The 22,500-nt window shown below is 41.7% G+C and overlaps 1 protein-coding gene across 1 annotated transcript in view; it reads left to right on the top strand.

The window, feature by feature from the left end:
• LOC143286514 (serine/threonine-protein kinase BRSK2-like) overlaps positions 1 to 22,500 on the top strand; it is a 129,244-nt gene that overhangs the window by 86,816 nt on the left and 19,928 nt on the right. Inside the window, exons 8-14 of the mRNA XM_076594097.1 lie at positions 223 to 369; positions 2,965 to 2,999; positions 8,923 to 8,974; positions 13,653 to 13,765; positions 20,035 to 20,135; positions 20,883 to 20,934; positions 21,803 to 21,871. Coding sequence (XP_076450212.1) covers positions 223 to 369; positions 2,965 to 2,999; positions 8,923 to 8,974; positions 13,653 to 13,765; positions 20,035 to 20,135; positions 20,883 to 20,934; positions 21,803 to 21,871 — 569 coding nt within the window. The remainder of the gene's footprint in view (positions 1 to 222; positions 370 to 2,964; positions 3,000 to 8,922; positions 8,975 to 13,652; positions 13,766 to 20,034; positions 20,136 to 20,882; positions 20,935 to 21,802; positions 21,872 to 22,500) is intronic.

Here is a 22,500-nt window from a genome sequence, read left to right as displayed (position 1 = left end):
ACACATTTACATGTACATGTTTACACACACACACACATAACTTTATATATATATATATATATATATATATACATACATACATACATATATATATATATATATATATATATATATATATATATATATATATATATATGTATGTATATATATATATATATAAACACACACACACACACACACACACACACACATCATTGATCCACTTGTGTTGTCTCCAATCAGGGGGCATTGCCGTTTGACGACGACAACCTCCGACAGCTGCTGGAGAAGGTGAAGAAGGGCGTGTTCCACATCCCACACTTCGTGCCGCCCGACTGTCAGAACCTCCTGAGGGGCATGATTGAGGTGGACCCCACCAAGAGACTCACCGTACGTCCTGTCTCTGTGTGTCCCTGTCTGTCTGTCTGTCTGACTGTCAGAACCTCCTGAGGGGCATGATCGAGGTGGACCCCACCAAGAGACTCACCGTACGTCCTGTCTCTGTGTGTCCCTGTCTGTCTGTCTGTCTGTCTGTCAGAACCTCCTGAGGGGCATGATTGAGGTGGACCCCACCAAGAGACTCACCGTACGTCCTGTCTCTGTGTGTCCCTGTCTGTCTATCTGTCTGACTGTCAGAACCTCCTGAGGGGCATAATTGAGGTGGACCCCACCAAGAGACTCACCGTACGTCCTGTCTCTGTGTGTCCCTGTCTGTCTGTCTGTCTGTCTGTCAGAACCTCCTGAGGGGCATGATCGAGGTGGACCCCACCAAGAGACTCACCGTACGTCCTGTCTCTTTGTTTTCTCTGTCTGTCCTGTCTGTCTGTCTGTCTGTCTGTCAGAACCGCCTCAGGGGCACGATTGAGGTGGACCCCACCAAGGGACTCACCGTTCGTCCTGTCTCTGTGTGTCCCTGTCTGTCCTGTCTGTCTGTCTGTCAGAACCTCCTGAGGGGCATGATCGAGGTGGACCCCACCAAGAGACTCACCGTTCGTCCTGTCTCTGTGTGTCCCTGTCTGTCCTGTCTGTCTGTTTGTCTGTCTGTCTGTCTGTCAGAACCTCCTCAGGGGCACGATTGAGGTGGACCCCACCAAAGGACTCACCGTTCGTCCTGTCTGTGTGTGTCCCTGTCTGTCTGTCCTGTCTGTCAGAACCGCCTCAGGGGCACGATTGAGGTGGACCCCACCAAGGGACTCACCGTTCGTCCTGTCTCTGTGTGTCCCTGTCTGTCCTGTCTTTCTTTCTGTCTGTCTGTCCTGGCTGTTTGTCAGCCAGAACCGTCGTGGGGGCATGGCTGAGGTGGACTTTGCCAAGAGACCTGCTGTAAGTCCTGTCTGTTTGTGTCTCTGTCCGTTTGTCTGTCTGTCAGAACCTTCTCTGCTGTCTCTTTGTTTTGTCTGTCTGTCTGTCTGTCTGTCAGAACCTTCTCTGAGGGGCAGGATTTAAGTGGTCCTCGCCAAGAGTCTCATCGTACGTCCTGTCTCTTTGTGCCTCTGTCTGTCCGTCGGTCTTTCTCTCTGTCTGTCCGTCCTTCTGTCTGTCTGTCCGTCAGAACTTCTCCCGGGGGCATGACTGTGGTGGACTTCGCCAAGATACTCACCATACGTCTTGTCTGTCTCTCTTGCTGTCCGTCAGTCTGTCTCTCCATCTGTCCTTCTGTCTGTCTGTCTGTTTGTCAGCCAGAATTTCCTCTTGGGGGCATGATTGATGTGGACCTTGCCAAGACACTCGCCTTACGCCCGTCTGTTTCACTGCATGTCTGTCTGTATGTCTGTCTCAGAATTTCCTCTGGGGGCAGGATTGAGGTGGACACCGTCAAGAGACTCACCCTACGTCCTGTCTCTTTGTTTCTTTGTTTTTCTGTCCGTCTTTCTGTCTGTCTATACCAAAAGTTCCCCCAGAGTATGACTGGGGTTTGACTCGCCAAGAGACTCACCGTACGTCCTGTCTTTTTGTCTCTCTCTCTCTCTGTGTCCGTCTCTCTGTGTCTGTTTGTCCTTCTGTCTCTCTGCCAAAATTTCCTCCAGAGGCATGACTGAGAAGGACCTCGCCAAGAGAACTCACCATGTTCGTCTCTCTGTCTCTCTGTCCTTCTGTCTGGCTGGCTGTCTGCCAGAACTTCCCTGTGGGGTATGATTGAAGTGGACCCTGCCAGGAGACTCACCGTACATCTGCCGCTCAGGGCGTACGCGCGGGCATGTGTGTGTGTGTTTGTGAGGGGAGGGTCTAACACACACACACACACACACACACACACACACACACACACACACACACGGGCAGACGAATGGATTTGTGAGGGGATGGGTGGGTGGGTTGAGCGGAAGGATTAAAGGGATAGGTAAAGGGACAGCACCGCTGGACGCTGTGTGCATGGATTAACGGCCTTGCTTGTACACGTTGCCGCTCGGCTAGCTGTGTTGAAATGGAAAGGGTGGGTGGATAGGTAACTCAGTTAGTTAGTGTCAGTGCGAAGAACACGAAGTGAAGGAAAGAAGAGAGGAAGAGATAGTACATAGCTCTGAGTTACTTGTAAAATATTCCTCTGTTTATGATAATGATGATAATAATGATAATGCTTAATTGCTTTGTGTTGAAGAATTGTCTGCGTTTGTTTTTGACACGCCTAATGAAATTTCTCTCTTCATGAAAATTGATAATAACGTCATCGTTAACTCATCCAATCATGATGACGATGACGATGAGGACGATGATGTCAACTGTTTTCATCGTGACTGTTATCATGATTCGGTCTTTTTTTTTTTTTTTTTTTTTTTTTTTCTTCTTTTTTTTTTGTCAGTGCTTCGTCTTATTGTTCATCGTCTTCTTCTTATTATTATTATTAATGGTGATGGAAATGATATAATGATAATCCTCCTCCTCCTCCTCGTCCTCGTCCTCCCCATCATCATCATAATCACCTTAATAATAACCACAGTATAATTTATGATCATAATTATCATTTCAACTGTGTGATGTGTGCAGTTGGAGGAGGTGATGCGACATCCCTGGGTGATAGCGTAAGTGGCCTTTTGTCTGTCTGTGTCCTTGCTTCACGTGCTGTTCGCCTTGTCCTGTCCTTTGTGTTTGTTTGTTGGTTAATCGTTGTTGTTGTAATGATATGTTTTGTGGGAGAGTGGGGAGTTGTTTTGTGAACGCGTATGTGTATGTCTGTGTTGTGTGTGTGTGTGTGTGTGTGTGTGTGTGTGTGTGTGAGGGGGGAGGGGTTGACAGGAGTTTATTTGTTTGTTTTTTTGGTTTTGTATTTGCGTGTGTGTGTGTGTGTTTACTTGATGGTTTTGTTTTGTTTGTTTGTTGGAAGGGGGGGGGAGTGTTTTCTTTTAGAAGGGTGGATTCTTTCCATTTTTAAGTCCGGATAACGTTTGAGAACCCATGCTGGAAAAATGCAGTAGAATCCATGAAGATAACGATTTTTTTTTTTTTTTAATGAAGAAAGTGCACATTATTTTTTTTATTATTAAGATGGTGGGGGTTTTTTGTTTTGTTTTTGTCGTCATGGGTTTTCTCCTCCATATTTCATTTAATTTCCCGGTTTCTGTTGGGTTTTTTTTGTTTGTTTGTTTGTTTGTGTGTGTGAAAACAACGATGAGAAGACGGAAGGTATTCTGAGATCGACTCGGATCGAGCGATGTGTGTGTGTGTCTGAGTAATGTTTCACACAAGGTGATCGACATCGTTTTGTTTTTTTTCTGTTATTGTTCGGGGGAACCATTGTCATTGTTGTTGTTGTTTAGAGGCGCCGGAGGTACTATGGATTTTACTGAAGAGTTTTGTATGCTTAGTTCGTCAAGAATTAACACCCCCCACCCCCTCCCGTCTTTCTTGTCCCAGTCCCCGAAAATGGAGTATGGCTGTCTACATGGCGGGGTAAAAATGGTCATATCCGTAAAAACCGACTCGTAACACGAATTTGTACACACGAGTGAACGTGGGAGTTACAGCCCTTGAACTAGAATGAATAATAATAATGATAATGATAAACGAAATAGATTGATGAATTAAATAAGACAAATAAAAAATAGTTTATTCACTTCAAAGTTATAATAGGGTAAGCAGTTACATTCATTTGCCTGTTTATATATATGTGTGTGTGTGTGTGTGTGCGTGTGTGTGTGTGTGTGTGTGTGTGTGTGTGTGTGTTACAAACCGTACCCATGAAGAAGACATTATAATACACTGAAGGGAGGAAGGGCACGCGAACACATAAGTGTATGGTGGAAAAGAGATTTTTTTAAATATTGAAAAAGTAGTAGCCTTTATGTAATGTAAAGTGAAGTTACAATCATTCGGAAGTAATTTCAAACCTCATCAGCGCCGAAACACACACACACACACACACACACACACACACACACACACACACACACACACACACACACACACACACACACACAAACTGTTGGTTGTGAAATAGGACTCCTTTTGATAGGAAATGTCACCTTTTTCTGACTTAATCTTTATTATCATTATCAGTTGTTTCGCTTGTCAGTTTAACGACTTCTCTTTTACGAAGTCCTTTAAGTAATTTCCTGTAACTGTATTTAGAGTTGTTTTGTTGTTGTTGTTGTTGTTTTTCTTCCAAATTTCACCCACATTTTTACCCTCATTTGCCCAGTTTCTCCCAACCCTCCATTCATCCACATCTCCCACCCCTTCTAACCGATAATACTCAGATGTATTCATAAATACTTTAACAAAATGTCTTCAGTCACCGATATGTGTGACGGGACATTAAACAAAATTCCTCCTCTGACTGTAGGTCTTTCTTAACACAAGCCCTTGAAGAAGTACATACAGCCAGAGACGTTGACATTGCTTATCATAAAGAGTATTGTTTCACAACGCTAAGGACCAATGTCTAAACTGTTGCCATTTGCTATCATGTCTTATTTCACGCTGATAAGGACCAGTCGTCTAAACCGTTGCCATTTCTCATCAAAGATAGTCTTATTTCACACTGATAAGGACCAGTTGTCAAAACCCTTGACATTTCGTATCGTAGAGTCTTGTTTCACAATGTCAAAGACCAATGTCAAAATCGTTGCCATTTCTTTTCAAAGAGTCTTATTTTACAACGATTAGGACCAGTTGTCAAAACCGTTGCCATTTCTTATCAAAGAGAGTCATGTTTCACAACTATAAGGACCAATGGTCAGTGACGTTGACATTTCTTATCAAAGAGCGTCTTATTTTACAACGACAGGGACCAGTTGTCAAAACCATTGCCATTTCTGATCAAAGAGAGTTACTTCACAACGATAAGGACCAGGGATCAGAGACGTTGACATTTCTTATCAAAGATGAAAAGAATCTTTCTCAATTTGTCAAGTGTCATGGACTTTGGTGTCACCTTTTGTTATATCGCCACACCTGTCAACGGCGTCGATTCAAATAGTTGCTGAACGGGGAAAGTAGAAACCTAATATTTGATTCCGGAACTGGATGCATAGACGATCATGAATATAATCATACGAGCGGATATTATTCTTTGTTTTCTTTCTTTTTATATATTTTTAAAAATATTTTTGTTGTGGTTGTTTTCTTTTGTTTGTTTGTTTTTGCTTTTTAGCGTATGAGTATGTGCAGTCGACGGTTTCCAGTGTACTTATTTTGAACGCGTGGATTTGTTTTTCACTTCTTTTTGTTGAAATTGGAGACTCACAAAGAATGCGTGAGCATGTGAAATTGAATGAGCATAATTTACTGATTTTTTAACCGTGAACAAAAAACATTTGATTAAAGTGGGTTACTTTGAATAAGCCTGCCATACTTTATCCGTCGTCCAAAATACAATACAATACAACCTTTATTACCGGATTGGAAATTAGGTGGGCATTGAAAGACTCGTCACTCTTAATCAAATCCAGTGTGTGTTTCTGAAACAATGCCAGGAAAATGAGGATGCTTTCATGGCTTGACACTTTAGCATTCTGTGCTGTTCAATTCTGTTGTAATGAATTTGAGGATATCCTGTCAGTGGATGCAAACAGGATTTGTGCTGTTGTGGGTTTGTTTTGTTTGTTTTTTGTTTGTTTGTTTGTTTTTTTGGGGGGTTGTTGTTTTTTTCAGTGACATTAAAATGATTTCCATCCAAGTGAATGACATTGTAGAATCATGGGTGCTCTCTTCTCGTCTTTCTGCCCCCCCCCCCCTCCCCTAACCCCAACCCCCCCTCCCCCTCTCTCTCTCTCTCTCTCCCTCCCTCTTTCTTCCCCCCATCTCTCTCTCCCCCTCTCTCTCTCTACCCCTCTCTCCACCACTCTCTCGCTCTCTTTTACTTTCCATCTCTCCGGCGTGTGTGTGTGTGTGTGTGTGTGTGTGTGTGTGTGTGTGTGAATACAGTTTCATTACAGATGCTTCAGTTTGATTTAACCAGTAATCATTTCCATAGATCATGTTCCCACCATTATTTTTCATTGGTTTGTTTAATTTCTTTCCTTTTTGTTTCGTTAGTATATTTGCATAATTATATGAACCTATTAAGAATTTGATTTTTTTTTTTAATAGAAAACTGGAATATATTTTTGTTTCATTTGTTTTGTGAAATTTGAAGTACGGCAGCATTCGCCACAACAATGCAGTGTCCTGTTTCGCTGACCGTTCTTTCCATGTGTGTCATAGGGGCTCAAAACACGAAGTAGAAATCGAATTACCCATGATGCAAATCGTCCAGGTATTACAGTGTGTGACTTAGATCAGAAGATAGTACAACCATAAACGGTCAGTTCATTGTCCTTCTAATAGCTCGACAATCTTGTGCCTCAGTGTGTTTTCCGCTTCCTCTAGTGCACGTGCGACATGTACGTTGACAATTCTTCCGTCAGAATGGACTGACCTTGTACCTTAGTCTGTGGTGTTTGGCCTGTAGCGAAGAATTAGCTGTGTTTTGGGACTTCGACCCTAGACTCTTACCTGCGATAACCGCTGGTGCATGAGACTGTCAGATATAAGCGTGTGTATATGTCAGATATAAGCGTATGTATATGTTCACAAATTTCTCGTGTTTATTCATATTTTAACTTACTTTTTTTTTCTTCTTTTTTTTTTTTTCGTTTCACCAAAACTGGACATTTTGTTCTCTGTTTGATGTCTAAATGTTCAGCAAAAGCCATAATTTTAGAGATAAATAGGTGCACAAATAAACATATAAACATTTTTCAAAGATGGGAAACAAATAAAAAGGGGTAGGGGAGAGAGAAAGTAAGACAGACACAAGAAAGAAAGGGGCAAGAAGAAAGAAAGAAAATCACGAAGAAAAAAATACTAGGGCAGAGAGATTCTAGAACAGCAGCTTAGTATTGTGGCTGTAGAGTCACAAAAGGAGGAAGTTGTCTCGATAAGGAACCACTACTCTATTACTGTCTCAGACATATACCACGTGCAGCATGCATGTACAGCAGCGTGTGGCATGTGATATTAAGGACCGTATATATATATATATATATATATATATATATATATATATATATATATATATATATATATATATACACGTAAGCGAAAAACGTCTTTGAATGGAATTTATCATTCCGTTTGACAGGATAAAGAAATACATTGTAATTTGTATTTGTATTTCTTTTTATCACAACAGATTTCTCTGTGTGAAATTCGGGCTGCTCTCCCCAGGGAGAGCGCGTCGCTACATTACGGCGCCACCCATTTTTTTGTATTTTTTCCTGCGTGCAGTTTTATTTGTTTTTCCTAATTACTTGGAAGAAAAGAACCTTCGTTGCAAGGGGGAAAAGAAAAGAGAAAAGGGTCTTCGGTGGCGGACAGCAGTTTCGGGAAAAGAAGGCTGACATCCGCCTGACCTGTCTAGAAAGTCACAACAATGGTCAAGTCTGCAGCGTCTCTGTAGCGGCCAGTGTGCCCACAGACGTCAGATTGTGGATGGCAACCAGCAGTGATGGGTGCTGAGTGCTGCGCGATTGTTATTGTTGGCAATGGCGCTTAGCTTCCGTCAGAGACCAAGCTCTGTGCGCTTTACAAACACATTTGCACAGCAGACTGCCTGCCTGGGTAGAGCCGAGTAACAGCTGCTTTAATTAAGGGCTCATCATTCGTTTCCTGTGTCATTCGGTCAGGTTTTACAGTAACGCGCGCGGACACTCATAAGATAAGATAAGATAAGATAAGATAAGAATAACTTTATTATCTCCAACTGGAGAAATTTGGTCAGGTGCATTATCACAACATAGACAAGTAAACAACATGGGGACCATAACTGTAAAAGCCAACAACAGCCCCAACAAATATTACGAAGATACAAATGTAAAAAATATCACATACATCGTTTCATACATACATCCACACACTGCAGGTAATAACTAGTATTCTTAATGTAAAAACAGAAAGAATTAAGAAACATTATTTGAATATAATTATAAACATAGCCTACTATACTGCACATTGATTATAATAGACAGATAAGATAAGAATAAAGATGAATTGCGGAAAACCACAACCAGGTAATCAGCACACACCCGCACCGCACCCCCCCCCACCCCCACCCCCACCCCACCCCACACACGCGGATAACTTGATCAAACAAGAGTAATAAACATATGTTCTCAAATAAAAGCATTTCACATATTCGCTTTTAAAAACATTGCAATTAATTATTACATCGTAATTAGTATCATGTATAAAATCACATACACAAAGCACTTATTTTTTTGTCTGAGATTGCTGAACGTGCCTTAGTTGTTTTATTAATAATCTTTGGCTCATAGACCCCTTAAAATAAACACATATGACGAAAATAATTTCATGACAGCTTCTACGAGTAGGCTCTGCTGTATATGTTTCTGTTGCTGTTGTTTTTCATGTCTGACCAGTATGTTCTGATGATGACTTGTGTGACTCGGCATGGAGTTTCTAGACTTGCTGTACTGTCTCATCCTGTCTTTGTGTGTGTTGTAGGGATATCCTGGGACACATAGAGTTAGAATTGCCCATCACACAAGTTGTGCAGGTGATCTTTCCTCAGCGATTCGCTGCCGTGGCCATGTCGTGTTGTGCTGTGCTGTGTTGTGATGGCAGTTTTGATGATTATCATGCATGGCTTGAGTGGGTGTTGTTGCTTTGTGCACGTGATTATCGAAAAAGTCAACGTGGGACTTTTAGTTCTGGTGTTGTGTTTGGTCGATGGTCCCACAGCATGGCTTTCGGTGTGCTGTGTTGACAGACATGACTTGAAGACGTGGGTGGGTTGGACAGTCACAGTTGGTGTTGTCAGTGGTGTGTCATACGATTGGTGTCTTTGGACGAGTCCATCGAAAATGCAAAGATTCAGATGGATTTTTTTTCTCTTGTCAATTTCTTGTGATGCGAACTTACCTAATTGGCAATGATAAATTTCTGTTTCATTTCAGTTGTTGTTGTTTTCCTTCTCACACGTTGCACACACACACACACACACACACACACACACACACACACACACACACACACACACACACACACACACACACACACACACAGGTTAAAATGTCCAAAATGTTAGCTTATCATTTTTATATCTTTATTTACTTTATTTACTTGTTTATTGTTCTGTTAACTTAACCTTATCTCTGTGAGTATACATTTTTTTATGTGTCCGCCCTACGATTCATGGAGCAATCCACCATTATGGATAAACCCATTTCTTCATCTATCTTTTACAGTCTGTCTGTATGTCTTTCTGTCTGTCAATCAGTCAGTTTATGCACCTACTCATGTACCTGTCTCTGTGTGATTTTAGCAGTAACGTCGCGAATGTCCTTTGCCATCAGCAATTTTCACAAGCGCACGGGAATCATGATTTATTGTATTGTATTGTATTGTATTACTAATTTTTGTCACAACATATTTCTCTGTGTGAAATTCGAGCTGCTCTCCCCAGGGAGAGCGCGTCGTTACACTGAGAGCGCCACCCATTTTTTGTATTTTTCCTGCCTGCAGTTGTTGTTTTTTGTTGTTGTTTTAATTTGTTTTACTATCGAAGTAGATTTTTCTACTGATTTTTGCCAGGGACAACCTTTTTTTGCTGTGGGTTCTTTTACGTGTGCTAAGTGCATGTTGCACACGGGACCTCGGTTTATCGTCTCATCCGAATGACTAGCGTCCAGACCACCACTCAACGTCTGGTGGAGGGGGAGAAAATACTGGCGACTGTGCCGTGATTCGAACCAGTGCGCTCAGATTCTCTCGCTTCCTAGGCGGACGCGTTACCTCTGGGCCACCACTCCACTTGCACTAAGGAAATTGGAAGACGGCATTTTGTTTGGTTTGAACACAGCTTAGTGTTGAAAAAGAAAAGCAAACAAAACAAAAAATTATATCATACAAGATAAGAGTGGAAGATTTCAGGTGACTGTAAATCTTTTTTTTAAAGTCCAGATATCAGTTTGGAGGCTGTGATAACCTGCATTTAGACAGAACATTATCTAGTACTTGTATTTAGACAGAACATTATATTGTATGTAAGATCAACATTGTTTCTGGCAGAGGCTCATTTTGTGTTGGGAAATGTGCGAGTGTGATTTTATGCTTGGGAAGAGAAAATTCTTTCTCAAATCTTTTCCTCTCTTGTTTGAAATTTTATATTTATTTTGAGAAGATAACAGTGCCTAATATTTCGTAAATCAATGTGTTGATATGGTTTTCTGCGTCATCAATGTTTTTCAGTTGTCTTCTTGGGGAAAATGTTTAAAAATGTGTGCTGTTACTCCGTCACAAAGTTATTTTCACGGAAAACATGTCATGTCAGAAGGAAAGATATGAATATCCTGCAATCAGTGGGCTTTTAACATATGATGTTTCATTTGTTAATGTTTTGAGATTTACATCAAATTAGTCAAGTTGAGAAATGTGTCTGTTTTATTGTTGATAATTTGAAACTAAAGAAATGTTGTGTTAGATTTGGTTTGTCATGATATCATTGTCTTTTATTTGAGAAATGTGGATGAGACTGGTGCAGAGATTGAAGATCCGAGAATATAAGTTATTGTTTGTTTTGTTTTTCAGAACTATTTTTGTGAATGTTATATGTTGTTGACAAGACATTTGTCTACTGTTTATTTGTTTAATGTGTGTGTGTGTGTGTGTGTGTGAGAGAGAGAGAGAGAGAGAGAGAGAGAGTGTGTGTGTGTGTGTGTGTGTGTGTGTGTGTGTGTGTGTGTGTGCGTGCATGTGTGTGTATGTGTGAATGAAGTTGATATTTTCCGGCGTTCTATCCATCCCTCTGTGCGAATCCTTCACTTTCCTCCCCTCGCATCCATTCTCCTGTGTTTCTCCCTGGTGGGCGTCATCCCTGTGTGTGCTGTTTGCTGTGCGTGGATGGTCCCCATGGTGTGTGGACGGCGTCCTTGGTGTGTTGATGGTGTTGCATTTCCTGTCAGTTATCTGCCCTTCATTGCTCTTGCATTGATTGGTCAACCGATCTGTGTTTTGATGTTTTCACTTCATCCTCTTTTTTTTTCTTTAATAAATGTGTTTTTTGTGCTGTTTGGTATCATCTGTTATGCGTGATCAGGAGTATTTTCTTCTTAATTTGATTCAGATCCATTGGTTTTAATTCGTTGATGAATTGATTAATTTATAGATTAGTATGACACCTTTTCTCAGCTATTCTGGATTTGGTGATGATTTGTTTGCTTATTGATCTTACATCGGTCTTTATTAACACTTTGATTCGTTCGGTATTGATTGATTTTATGAAGTATACCTCATCACCTTTGATTTGATTGGATTTATTGATGACTTGATTCATCTGCTGTTTGTCATTAAATGTATCTCATTTACTGATGACTCAGTTTGTCTAGTCGTTGTCATGTTTTTCAGACTTTTAAGCATCAGAATAATATCATGTTTTCCATACTAGTATTTTATCATTTTCTATATACTTTTGATTATCGGTGATTATCTTTTATTCCTTACTTTTGATTATCAGTATTTTATCACGATTGTCACACTTTTATTCATTAGTATTTTGTCACATTTTCATATATCTGATTATTTGTATTTTATCACATTATCCATACTTTAACTATTGATATCCTATCACGTTCCCGTACTTTAAATTCTCAGTATTGTATCACATTTCTGTGTTTGATTATGAGTATTTCAGCAAGTGTCCATACCTTTAATAATCAGTAGTCCATACTTTTGATTATCAGTATTTTATCACGTTTCCATGATTAATTATTAGTATTTCAGCACGTTTCCATACATTGAATGTTAGTGTTAACGTTTTCCATACTTTCAAGTATTTCATCACATTTCCATACTTTTGCTCATTAGTATTTTATTACATTTCCGTTTTACATATTATTAGTATTTCATCTCGTTTCCATTATGATTATTTGTATTTTATAACGTTTCCATAATTTTGATTATTAGTATTCTATCGCGTTTCCATACATTTAATGATCAGTATTTTATCACGTTTTCTGCGCTTTTCGATTTCTTGCTGTCATTGGTAGTGTTCTTGTTATTTAAAAAAAAAATCTTATCTCCGTTTTGTTGTTGTTGTTTTTTGTTTGTTTGTTTTTTATCGATTGATTGATCGATTTTTGTTGCCTTGTGTGTAAGTCCTGTTCTCTTTTGATTACCGCCTCACGTGTTTCTCTCTTTGTTCTCTTTGCGAATATTTGAATCAGATCATAAGTCAGAAGTTCTCATTCTTTCGATCTCCTTTCCTTTCTGCCTTCCTTTCTTTCTTTTTTTCTTTCTTGTCGTCTTCTCTCTTTATTTTCTTTTTCTTTCTCTCCTTATTTTCAACATGATGAAGTTTAGTATGTTTATCAAACAATATTTCAAGAACTGAAAGTCAGTAACTCTATAAGTACTTTTCCGGTCTTGAGGGGATCAGGCTATATTATGTATGTGCAGGAGAAGGGGATGGGAGGAGATGGTCGACAGTCTATCAGTCTATGTTCGTGTATTTTTTTCTGAATGTCACCGAAAAGTATGTTTAGTTGTTTCGTTTCGTTTTAGCTTTTCAGTCGTCTTTATCGTTTCAGTTTTTTAAAAATCTGTTGTTACTATGATACTATGATAACCATGAGTTGTTTTCTGTCTGTTTGCATCTGTTCATTTTGTCTCTGCATCTCAGTTCTGTTTGGTTTTATTCGGTGTCTATCTGCTGTCTGTTGGCCTGTGTGTACCATGTATCTGTTGGCCTGTGTGTACCATGTATCTGTTGGCCTGCGTGTGCAGTGTGTCTGTTGGTCTGTGTATCATGTATCTGTTGGCCTGTGTGTACAATGTGTCTGTTGGCCTGTGTGTACAATGTGTCTGTTGGCCTGTGTGTACAGTGTGTCTGTTAGCCAGTGTACAATGTGTCTGTTGGCCTGTGTGTACAATGTGTCTGTTGGCCTGTGTACAATATGTCTGTTGGCCTGTGTGTACAATGTGTCTGTTGGCCTGTGTGTACAATGTGTCTGTTGGCCTGTGTGTCTGTTGGCCTGTGTGTACAATGTGTCTGTTGGCCTGTGTGTACAATGTATCTGTTGGCCTGTGTGTACAGTGTGTCTGTTGGCCTGTGTGTACAATATGTCTGTTGGCCTGTCTATCATGTATTCATTGGCCTGTGTGTGCAACCTTCGTGTTGTCCCATGTGTACAATGCTGTCTGCTGTGGGTTTTTTTGGGGGGTGCCACCTTGCACAGACGTCTGTGATACCCCGGGTGGAGGACCTGGACCCTGACGTGCTGTCCACCCTCAACTCCCTGCAGTGCTTCAAGGACAAAGACAAGCTGATCTCGGACCTGCTGAGTGTCAAGTGAGTCCTGATTGGACGGAGTACACAGTCAGAGAATGAATGTGTTGAGAGAGAGAGGATGGAGTACACAGTCAGAGAATGAATGTGTTGAGAGAGAGAGAGAGAGAGAGAGAGAGAGAGGACGGAGTACACAGTCAGAGAATGAATGTGTTGAGAGAGAGAGGATGGAGTACACAGTCAGAATGAATGTGTTGAGAGAGAGAGAGAGAGGACTGAGTACACAGTCAGAGAATGAATGTGTTGAGAGAGAGAGAGAGAGAGAGAGAGGACGGAGTACACAGTCAGAGAATGAATGTGTTGAGAGAGAGAGGATGGAGTACACAGTCAGAATGAATGTGTTGAGAGAGAGAGAGAGAGAGAGAGAGAGGACTGAGTACACAGTCAGAGAATGAATGTGTTGAGAGAGAGAGGACGGAGTACACAGTCAGAGAATGAATGTGTTGAGAGAGAGAGAGAGGATGGAGTACACAGTCAGAGAATGAATGTGTTGAGAGAGAGAGAGGATGGAGTACACAGTCAGAGAATGAATGTGTTGAGAGAGAGAGAGGACGGAGTACACAGTCAGAGAATGAATGTGTTGAGAGAGAGAGGATGGAGTACACAGTCCGAATGAATGTGTTGAGAGAGAGAGGATAGAGTACACAGTCCGAATGAATGTGTTGAGAGAGAGAGAGGACGGAGTACACAGTCAGAGAATGAATGTGTTGAGAGAGAGAGAGGACGGAGTACACAGTCAGAGAATGAATGTGTTGAGAGAGAGAGGACGGAGTACACAGAGAATGAATGTGTTGAGAGAGAGAGGACGGAGTACACAGTCCGAATGAATGTGTTGAGAGAGAGAGAGGACGGAGTACACAGTCAGAGAATGAATGTGTTGAGAGAGAGAGAGAGGACGGAGTACACAGTCAGAGAATGAATGTGTTGAGAGAGAGAGGATGGAGTACACAGTCCGAATGAATGTGTTGAGAGAGAGAGAGGACGGAGTCAGAGAATGAATGTGTTGAGAGAGAGAGGATGGAGTACACAGTCAGAGAATGAATGTGTTGAGAGAGAGAGGATGGAGTACACAGAGAATGAATGTGTTGAGAGAGAGAGGACGGAGTACACAGAGAATGAATGTGTTGAGAGAGAGAGAGGATGGAGTATACAGTCAGAGAATGAATGTGTTGAGAGAGAGAGGACGGAGTACACAGTCAGAGAATGAATGTGTTGAGAGGGAGAGGATGGAGTACACAGTCAGAGAATGAATGTGTTGAGAGAGAGAGGATGGAGTACACAGAGAATGAATGTGTTGAGAGAGAGAGGACGGAGTACACAGTCAGAGAATGAATGTGTTGAGAGAGAGAGGACGGAGTCAGAGAATGAATGTGTTGAGAGAGAGAGAGGACGGAGTACACAGTCAGAGAATGAATGTGTTGAGAGAGAGAGAGGACGGAGACACAGTCAGAGAATGAATGTGTTGAGAGAGAGAGAGGACGGAGTACACAGTCAGAGAATGAATGTGTTGAGAGAGAGAGGACGGAGTACACAGTCCTAATGAATGTGTTGAGAGAGAGAGGACGGAGTACACAGTCCGAATGAATGTGTTGAGAGAGAGAGAGAGAGGACGGAGTCAGAGAATGAATGTGTTGAGAGAGAGAGGACGGAGTACACAGTCAGAGAATGAATGTGTTGAGAGAGAGAGAGGATGGAGTACACAGTCAGAGAATGAATGTGTTGAGAGAGAGAGAGGACGTACACAGTCCGAATGAATGTGTTGAGAGAGAGAGGACGGAGTACACAGTCAGAGAATGAATGTGTTGAGAGAGAGAGAGAGGACGGAGTACACAGTCAGAGAATGAATGTGTTGAGAGAGAGAGAGAGGACGGAGTACACACTCAGAGAATGAATGTGTTGAGAGAGAGAGGACGGAGTACACAGTCAGAGAATGAATGTGTTGAGAGAGAGAGAGAGAGGACGGAGTACACAGTCAGAGAATGAATGTGTTGAGAGAGAGAGAGAGGACGGAGTACACAGTCAGAGAATGAATGTGTTGAGAGAGAGAGAGAGGACGGAGTACACAGTCAGAGAATGAATGTGTTGAGAGAGAGAGGACGGAGTACACAGTCAGAGAATGAATGTGTTGAGAGAGAGAGGACGGAGTACACAGTCAGAGAATGAATGTGTTGAGAGAGAGAGGACGGAGTCAGAGAATGAATGTGTTGAGAGAGAGAGAGGACGGAGTACACAGTCAGAGAATGAATGTGTTGAGAGAGAGAGGATGGAGTACACAGTCAGAGAATGAATGTGTTGAGAGAGAGAGGACGGAGTACACAGTCAGAGAATGAATGTGTTGAGAGAGAGAGGACGGAGTACACAGTCAGAGAATGAATGTGTTGAGAGAGAGAGGATGGAGTACACAGTCAGAGAATGAATGTGTTGAGAGAGAGAGGATGGAGTACACAGTCAGAGAATGAATGTGTTGAGAGAGAGAGAGAGGACGGAGTATACAGTCAGAGAATGAATGTGTTGAGAGAGAGAGGATGGAGTACACAGTCAGAGAATGAATGTGTTGAGAGAGAGAGGATGGAGTACACAGTCAGAGAATGAATGTGTTGAGAGAGAGAGGACGGAGTACACAGTCAGAGAATGAATGTGTTGAGAGAGAGGATGGAGTACACAGTCAGAGAATGAATGTGTTGAGAGAGAGAGGACGGAGTACACAGTCAGAGAATGAATGTGTTGAGAGAGAGAGGACGGAGTACACAGTCAGAGAATGAATGTGTTGAGAGAGAGAGGATGGAGTACACAGTCAGAGAATGAATGTGTTGAGAGAGAGAGGATGGAGTACACAGTCAGAGAATGAATGTGTTGAGAGAGAGAGAGAGGACGGAGTATACAGTCAGAGAATGAATGTGTTGAGAGAGAGAGGATGGAGTACACAGTCCGAATGAATGTGTTGAGAGAGAGAGGACGGAGTACACAGAGAATGAATGTGTTGAGAGAGAGAGGACGGAGTACACAGTCAGAGAATGAATGTGTTGAGAGAGAGAGAGAGAGGACGGAGTCAGAGAATGAATGTGTTGAGAGAGAGAGGACGGAGTACACAGTCAGAGAATGAATGTGTTGAGAGAGAGAGAGGACGGAGTACACAGTCAGAGAATGAATGTGTTGAGAGAGAGAGAGGATGGAGTACACAGTCAGAGAATGAATGTGTTGAGAGAGAGAGAGAGGACGGAGTACACAGTCAGAGAATGAATGTGTTGAGAGAGAGAGGACGTACACAGTCCGAATGAATGTGTTGAGAGAGAGAGGACGGAGTACACAGTCAGAGAATGAATGTGTTGAGAGAGAGAGAGAGGACGGAGTACACAGTCCGAATGAATGTGTTGAGAGAGAGAGGATGGAGTACACAGTCAGAGAATGAATGTGTTGAGAGAGAGAGGACGTACACAGTCCGAATGAATGTGTTGAGAGAGAGAGGACGGAGTACACAGTCAGAGAATGAATGTGTTGAGAGAGAGAGAGAGGACGGAGTACACAGTCAGAGAATGAATGTGTTGAGAGAGAGAGGACGGAGTACACAGTCAGAGAATGAATGTGTTGAGAGAGAGAGAGGCCGGAGTACACAGTCAGAGAATGAATGTGTTGAGAGAGAGAGGACGGAGTACACAGTCAGAATGAATGTGTTGAGAGAGAGAGGACGGAGTCAGAGAATGAATGTGTTGAGAGAGAGAGAGAGGACGGAGTACAGAGTCAGAGAATGAATGTGTTGAGAGAGAGAGAGAGGACGGAGTACACAGTCAGAGAATGAATGTGTTGAGAGAGAGAGGATGGAGTACACAGTCAGAATGAATGTGTTGAGAGAGAGAGGACGGAGTACACAGTCAGAGAATGAATGTGTTGAGAGAGAGAGGACGGAGTACACAGTCAGAGAATGAATGTGTTGAGAAAGAGAGGCCGGAGTACACAGTCAGAGAATGAATGTGTTGAGAGAGAGAGGACGGAGTACACAGTCAGAGAATGAATGTGTTGAGAGAGAGAGGACGGAGTACACAGTCCGAATGAATGTGTTGAGAGAGAGAGAGAGGACGGAGTACACACTCAGAGAATGAATGTGTTGAGAGAGAGAGGATGGAGTACACAGTCAGAGAATGAATGTGTTGAGAAAGAGAGGACGGAGTACACAGTCCGAATGAATGTGTTGAGAGAGAGAGGACGGAGTACACAGTCCGAATGAATGTGTTGAGAGAGAGAGAGAGAGGACGGAGTCAGAGAATGAATGTGTTGAGAGAGAGAGAGGATGGAGTACACAGTCAGAGAATGAATGTGTTGAGAGAGAGAGGATGGTGTACACAGTCAGAATGAATGTGTTGAGAGAGAGAGGACGGAGTACACAGTCAGAGAATGAATGTGTTGAGAGAGAGAGGACGGAGTACACAGTCAGAGAATGAATGTGTTGAGAGAGAGAGGACGGAGTACACAGTCAGAGAATGAATGTGTTGAGAGAGAGAGAGGACGGAGTACACAGTCAGAGAATGAATGTGTTGAGAGAGAGAGAGGACGGAGTCAGAGAATGAATGTGTTGAGAGAGAGAGGACGGAGTACACAGTCCGAATGAATGTGTTGAGAGAGAGAGGACGGAGTACACAGAGAATGAATGTGTTGAGAGAGAGAGAGAGGACGGAGTACACAGTCAGAGAATGAATGTGTTGAGAAAGAGAGGACGGAGTACACAGTCAGAGAATGAATGTGTTGAGAGAGAGAGGACGGAGTACACAGAGAATGAATGTGTTGAGAGAGAGAGAGGACGGAGTACACAGAGAATGAATGTGTTGAGAGAGAGAGAGGACGGAGTACACAGTCAGAGAATGAATGTGTTGAGAGAGAGAGGACGGAGTACACAGAGAATGAATGTGTTGAGAGAGAGAGAGGACGGAGTACACAGTCAGAATGAATGTGTTGAGAGAGAGAGAGGACGGAGTACACAGTCAGAGAATGAATGTGTTGAGAGAGAGAGAGAGGACGGAGTACACAGTCAGAGAATGAATGTGTTGAGAGAGAGAGGACGGAGTACACAGTCAGAGAATGAATGTGTTGAGAGAGAGAGGATGGAGTACACAGAGAATGAATGTGTTGAGAGAGAGAGGATGGAGTACACAGAGAATGAATGTGTTGAGAGAGAGAGGACGGAGTACACAGTCAGAGAATGAATGTGTTGAGAGAGAGAGGATGGAGTACACAGTTAGAGAATGAATGTGTTGAGAGAGAGAGGATGGAGTACACAGAGAATGAATGTGTTGAGAGAGAGAGGACGGAGTATACAGTCAGAGAATGAATGTGTTGAGAGAGAGAGGACGGAGACACAGTCAGAGAATGAATGTGTTGAGAGAGAGAGGACGGAGACACAGTCAGAGAATGAATGTGTTGAGAGAGAGAGGACGGAGTACACAGTCAAATAATGAATGTGTTGAGAAAGTGTTTTGCCTTGTGGTAACGCGTCGACCTTGGAAGCGAGAGAATCTGAGCGCATGGGGTCTAATCACCACACTCGTCAGAGTTTTCTTCACCTCCTCCTCTAGACCTTGAGTTGGTGGTCTGGACGCTAGTCATTTGGATGATGTGATAAACTGATGTTCCGTGTGCAGCATGCACTTAGCGCACGTAAACGAACTCACTGAGAGGAAAGGTCGGCAAATTCGTTAGGAAATAATCCGCTTTCACAGAAACAAATACACATGCACATAGGAAAATATATGCTGTTGAACTTTGGCGACGCGCTTTCTATTTAGAGAGAAACCCGAATTTCACAGGGAAGTTTGTTGACAAAACAGTAATACAATACAATACAATACAATACAAAAGAGAAGACTGGAGACAGAGGGAAATATATGAGGGAAGAGATAGAAAGGGAGAGAAGGGAATGAGTCTCAGTTTCAAGGTGTTTGTGTGTGTGTGAGAGAGAGAGAGAGAGAGAGAGAGAATGAATATACGCAAATTAGAAAGAAAATGTGGGTAGATGTGTTAAAGAGAGGCGGTTTGTGTTTGTTCAGTATAACAGAACCAGTCGAATAGTATAGCTGCATCAAGCAGTATTATTAAACTGTGATGTAATTCAAATGAATTGATTTAATAAACCTGTGTGGAACCAGATTTACTTCAAACGAACTAAATCAATAAGCATGTATAAACTTTGATTCAGTTCAAATGAATTGAATCAAGGACTGCATATAATTTCGTTTGAATTTTGTTGTATCTTTTTTTTTTTCTTTTTTTTTTTACTGTTTCAGACATAACACAGAAAAGGTGGTCTACTTTCTACTGCTCGACAGAAAACTGAGGAACCCCAGTGTTGAGGACGAGACGGAGATACGACACCGATCAGAATCAGGTGGTTTGACAGTCAGGTCACGCTGCCAGGACTCGTGGGCTTGTGTCTTGTATACGTTGTTGTCGTTTTGTTTTGCCTTTTCTCAAGGCTTGACTAAGCGCGTTGGGTTACGCTGCTGGTCAGGCATCTGCTTAGCAGATGTGGTGAAGCGTGTAGGGATTTGTCCGAACGCAGTGACGCCTCTGAACTGTTTTAAGCCATGTATGTACACATTGAACTTAAAGACACATGCACACGAACATTCACACGCACACACACGTACACACACATCCAAACACACACACACACACACACACACACACACACACACACACACACACAATACAAAACAGTACAATACAGTACAATACAATACAATACAAAGGGTTTTGTATGCCTGTTGTTACGTGTAATTTTGTTTGTTATGTATTATTATGTTAATGTTTAGGGTAGTGGGTTTTTGTTTTATGAATCCTCTGATAACAGAAAAAAAGTTGACGGAGTGGTAAATGACAAAGACATGTCCTAAGTTTATATGCATGAATGGGACTGTACCTCTACCTATTTTTTCTTTTCCGTGTGTTTTTTATTTGTTTGTTTGTTTGTTTGTTTCCTTCGGGTTCTAAGGGACTTATATTTCTAGTTTCCAGCCTTGTTGTGGGGTCTCTGTGGTCAGTCTGACTGTAAACAACAACAGATGGCAATAAATAAAGGTGATTTTTATTTTTTATTAAACAAAAATCTTTACATCAAAAGTTGTTGTTTCAGCGGACCCCCCGAGAAAGAGGGTGGACTCTGTCCAGTTCAACGGTCATGCCAGGTGGGTTTCTGCAAGACTGTTGTACGCACGCTTACTTATTGCTAATTTATAAACATGCTGCTGCTTCTGCTGCGCACGATGATGGTTATATTGCTCATTGAAACACTGATATTTTCTCGATAACCTGCATCATACTCTTTTAACTTCTACTAACGATCATCCTCCTTCATACTCATAATACTTCATAATACTTCTACAAACGATCGTCAGTTTTATATGGTAAATAATAAGTTCAATACAATGACATATTTATCAGGGAAATGACTGAACTATATAAGAGCGTTTCAAAAAGGTTACGAGTATATATTTAAAGCATATTGAGAACTAGTGCACGCATACGGAGGGAAACAAAAGTGTCGAGACTGCTTCGAAAAGATTACCAGTGTATTATCAAAGACAGTACATGTGCACATAACATTCTAAAAGCTAACCAGTGTATAATCAAAGATAGTACATATACACACCAGTGAAATGTAAAATCAAAGATAGTGCACCTAGATAAATAACTGAAACCAAAACATGATGCAATGATGTTTCAAAACATGCCAGAGAATGATCAAAGATAGTACATATATGCATACCAGGAAAAAAAATAACAATTGATGCAAGAGTGTTTAAAAAAGGCTACCAGTCCATAATCAAGCATTGAACATACGCATATACCCAGCTAAAGAAAATGGTGCAGAGGTGTTTCAAAAAGCTTTTATCCAGTGTATATTCAGGCACAATGAAAGACAGTACAGTAGAAACCAGTCAACACAAATGTGTCAGTTTATCTGACAAAGGACCATGTAGGTATCAGTGTCGGGATGTTAACCCTGTGTGTGTGTGTGTGTGCTGTGCTGCGTGGCATGCGGATGTGGTGCAGTCTGTCTCTGGGCAACATCAGTGAGGGGTCCCCAGTGGCCTCCAGGAGAGCACTTGCCGTGCAGCAAGTGTAAGTGTTGGGTGTTTGCTGCATGCTGCAGCTGATGGTGATGTTTCCGTGCTGTGGTCTGGTTGGTGTGGTGTGTCATGTCTGCAGAAAAAGTTTTTTTTTTTTTTTTTTTTTTTTTTTTTTTTTTCGTTGTGTTTTGATGTTGTTTTTAAAAAAGAAAATCGTCGGTGTAAGGACAAGCACGTAACTTCCCTTTTGAGGAAATGTCTGATTTTGCTCGTATATACCTTTTATTTACCTGTGTGCTAGCTGAATCGGTTGCATTAGTATGCATTGACTTGAAATTATGTACTTTGTAAATGGGGGGAGTTACTTTTCTTTGTTTTTGTATAATCTTTTACTCTCCTCGCCTCGTTTTCTTTCATTTCGAAAACTGTGAAGATTTGAATTTTGTAGTCTTCCGTTTAACGCATTCATCAAAGTAAATATTGAGCATGTAGAGTAGTCTGTCCTTTTGGTCTTGTTAAAAGTGATCGTTTGGAAGTTAGCAAAGTTTTTGTTCAGATGGATGCTGTGGACATTGTAGAGATGGTGTCAGAACCTCTGTCAGGAAACAGTGTAGTTGTAGAGATGGTGTCAAGACCTGTTATAGGAAACCTCGTGATTGCGGAAGTAGTGTCATGACCTCT

Source organism: Babylonia areolata, chromosome 10 (genome assembly GCF_041734735.1).
Source record: "Babylonia areolata isolate BAREFJ2019XMU chromosome 10, ASM4173473v1, whole genome shotgun sequence".
Lineage (NCBI taxonomy): Eukaryota > Metazoa > Mollusca > Gastropoda > Neogastropoda > Buccinidae > Babylonia > Babylonia areolata.
Note: the sequence above shows the minus strand (reverse complement) of the source record. Positions and strands in the feature narration are given on the sequence as shown.